This window comes from Prunus persica, chromosome G8, assembly GCF_000346465.2.
Source record: "Prunus persica cultivar Lovell chromosome G8, Prunus_persica_NCBIv2, whole genome shotgun sequence".
In the NCBI taxonomy this organism is placed as follows: domain Eukaryota; kingdom Viridiplantae; phylum Streptophyta; class Magnoliopsida; order Rosales; family Rosaceae; genus Prunus; species Prunus persica.
Genome location: NC_034016.1, coordinates 10256555 through 10260248, shown reverse-complemented (window position 1 = coordinate 10260248; position 3694 = coordinate 10256555). Strand labels below are relative to the sequence as shown.

Sequence of the window (3694 nt, the reverse complement as noted above, 5' to 3'; positions counted from 1 at the left end):
TTATATTCTTGGACTACAAGGGTCCAAAGGATTTGTGTCCACTCACCTGTTGAATGGTATATATACTTTAGCGTGCTGCATAATATCACAAAAGTGGGTGTGGTGGAGCTGGCTTTGTAGTGCATATCCGTTTAATAGAAGGGCCTGTGTTTTGAGAAAAAGAAAAGAAAAAAAAATGCTTTCTCCTCCAAATAAAGTACTTTTCATCCACTCCTAAAAAAAAAATAAAAAAATAAAAAAATAAAAAACTTCATGGCTTCTTCTTTCTCTTAAACTATGATTTTTCTGGTAAGTAATCATCATCATTCATCAATATGTGTTTTTTTTTCCTTTTGAGGAAAAAACTCTTGTAGTAATTTTAATTCTTCAAATAAAGATAACAAATACAATGTGAATGATTTTTGGATAATAAGGTATGTTTTTGTCATTACATAATTTATTGATGATGACTTTTAGTTATAAATATTTTTGAATTAGATTATGTTAGGCCCCAATTTAAGTTTAGCACAAAGCCCTCAAAATCTCAGGGACGTCCCTAGTTAGATATTGAATTAAAATAGGAATGGTGGTGTTGGAATCCATCGTGACGTTACTCCCTCTCAGCCCTATAAATTGGGATGTGTTTTTTGAAGCTGCAACAACATCCCAATTTATAGCTAAGGCTAGGGAGAAAGCTTTTAATATGAGTATGTAATTTTTATTAATTTGATCCAAACTTAAGCTTTAATGTGAATTTGTAGTTTTTGTTCAAATGAAATTTGTAGTTTTCTTTTTAATTAATTGATAAATGTTTGATAATCTACTTCATGAGTTCAATCATGTTTTTCCCATTGTGTAGTAAAAACTTTCATGCTTTTAAAAGAGAAGATAATTACTAAAAATTAATAGACTTTCGACGAAGATTATTTTTTGATAGTTTGTTGCCAATGGTACAAGTTATGCTTAGAATACTTCCAAAGGAAATTAAAAAGAGCTTTAATTATTTTGAACAATTACAATGGAAAATGTTTTGTGTATCAAATTAATAAGAGTTGCATAAGCATGTTAAAAGTGGAATCCCAATGCCTTAGTTTTTTAATCAATTAAATTTTCTTTAAATCAAATCTTGCTTAAATCTACTTCTCTATCTTAATTGTTCTTTTTCAACTTTGTTATTTTCTTTATACTGCTCCCTGTAGATACGGCACTCAGAATTCCGAACTACGTCACCCTTGAGTCTTGCAAGCGGTCAGTCACGTATAGTTGTGGAAGTTATGAAATGGAAGTATTTGCAGTTCAAAAATTGAACTAACAACACCAAACACCCTTTGACCAAACCCTCTCTAAGACCTCAAAATCCATCTAAGGTGTATCTATAAATAGTCGTTTCACTGCCCAAAGCAAAACCACAACTCATATCCATTGCAACAACTACAGCTTTCTTTCCTCCTATACATCCATTATTATCATCAGTTAGCTGCAAAATATGGCCTTTCATGGCCTCCCGGCCTTCGTCTTTCCACTATTTTTGGTTTTTACCTTGTCCTCAATGAGCTCCAAAACAATGGTTGCAGGGGTTCGCATTCTTCTGGAGACTAACTCCGTCCCTCAAGTGCCCCAGCTTCCAAAGCCTGAGCTTCCACCACTTCCCACTCTCCCAACTTTGCCAAAGCCTAAGCTGCCCCAGTTGCCGAAGCCAGAACTGCCAACCTTGCCGAAGCCGGAGCTGCCAAAATTGCCGAAACCCGAATTGCCACCGGTACCTCATGTTCCAACTTTGCCAAAGCCTGAGTTGCCAAAGTTGCCAGAAATTCCACCTCTTCCCCATCTCCCAGCTGACTTACCTAAGCCCACATTGCCCTCCATCCCAACCCTCCCCAAGGACACACCCCTCCCTTCTCTCATTCCACCCCACAAAACCACCCTTCCTTGAATATTCTTAAATATTTGTTTTAGTTAATTTGTTTCACTATTTAAATACATCGTTGTAATATCATTTGTCGTGTGTTTATTTCTGATCATGTACTAGTACTCTTTTGAGTATTATTTTAACTTGTGTACTTATTGTTACTACTTGTGAGTTCTGTTGGATTGTTATTAATTTAAAATTTATTCGCATTTTCATGTACGAGGGTAATATTTTCGTTCAAGTGGTTTTAATATGAATACAAAACTTGCTATATTTGCATTTTGAGAAGCAACTTTCCCTCTTGACCCAAGAAAAAATAACAAAAATAAAAGAGAAAGTTACTTCCCCCCCAACTCTCTCTATACAAGTGTACGGTACGATTCTCTTATTACCCTTTACACTTCTTTTTGCTATGCATTATCCATAACACAGTAAAATATCGCTTACTCTATTTACAACATGACCTTCACAAACGCAAGTTTTTCATGAGGCTCCTAGTAGGTCCTCGTCATCTATCTACATGACGAGTGAGCCGTAGCCGCTTTGAAGCCTGTTGGTTGGAGGAATCTGACACCGGATCATTCCTGCTCAAAGGCATAATCTCTTTAGGATTTATGATTTTAGTTGAGTCAGTTACTTGATGGAATGAAGGTTGGTCGTCTAGAGTGGAAGATAAATATTGAACCTCATTGTCGTTTTCCTCTTCAGAATCCAGCACAACACAAGCTGTGAAATCATCACTTGAAGAAGATTCAGATGTATCTGTTTTCCTTGGATAGTCAAATGCCTCATTTTCCATAATCGAGCAATCTTCACTAGATGTCTGAGATATTGGGTTCCCATCAACAGCATCTCCAATATGCTTACAGAATCCATGCTTCGAAGATGTTTCTGAGATTCTCAATCCTTCAAGGAAATAGGATTCAGAATCAGATCCAGAGCCTTGTTCACGATCTTCCACGTCGACTGATGAATCAGCAATCTGATCCCCAGTATCTTCAACTTCCTGTTTTCAAGCAACATAAAGTGCATACATTTTAGTTGGTTAGGCAACATTTGCAACCAGTTTAAGACCAATATCATGGCTCTCCAACTACAAGATTAAACAATAGAGCAAACGACATAATCTGGAAAGCAAATTCCAAAAGCATGCATGCACATATCAGACGATACTCTTCTTTGGTAACAAATAGAATACTATTGGTGAATCCATATCACCATTCAGTGTTACTCATTAAAGCTTGATTATGATCAGGAGAACTCTTTGGGAACCTTATGCAACATAGAAAGTATCTGGTAAACTATTGGACGCTAACAGAGTGTGTTTATCACTTTCATGTTTGTACATCAAAAAATTTGGAGGTTGCTATTCCGTAATGTATTGTGGTCGTTTCTACACAAAATACTCTTGTACCAAAATAATTAAATCATTTTCTTTATACTTCCAGTTGGGTCAATGTCATTTGCATGTCAATTAAACTGCTGCATTTGAGCTTTCCCAGAGAATGTCACTTATCTTTGGCAGTGTTGGTAAGCGTTATGTTGTTAAAGACTTGAGATCAATAAAATAAGTACATAGCACAAGTACGACCATGTGCAGAAGTAGAAATGGCATGTAATATGAACAGCTTATAATTTTGGTGAAGCATGCTCCTCCTAGTGCCACACAACAATATATTTCAACCAAGTTCCACAAAAGGTCTTTTCAGTCTCACATGTTACCAACCGCGACTAGTACAGACCCCCAAAACAAAGAACTTCAGATCATCAGTAGAAAACAATGATTACCTTTATTGGTGACTTCAA

The 3694-nt window shown here is 36.1% G+C and overlaps 1 protein-coding gene across 1 annotated transcript in view; it reads right to left on the bottom strand.

The window, feature by feature from the left end:
* The window catches only part of LOC18767814 (probable ubiquitin-like-specific protease 2A), a 10622-nt gene continuing 8922 nt past the window's right edge, over positions 1995–3694 (bottom strand). The window contains exons 15-16 of the mRNA XM_007200626.2: positions 3677–3688; positions 1995–2894 (exon numbers count right to left, since the gene is read on the bottom strand). Coding sequence (XP_007200688.2) covers positions 2397–2894; positions 3677–3688 — 510 coding nt within the window. The 3' untranslated portion in view covers positions 1995–2396. The remainder of the gene's footprint in view (positions 2895–3676; positions 3689–3694) is intronic.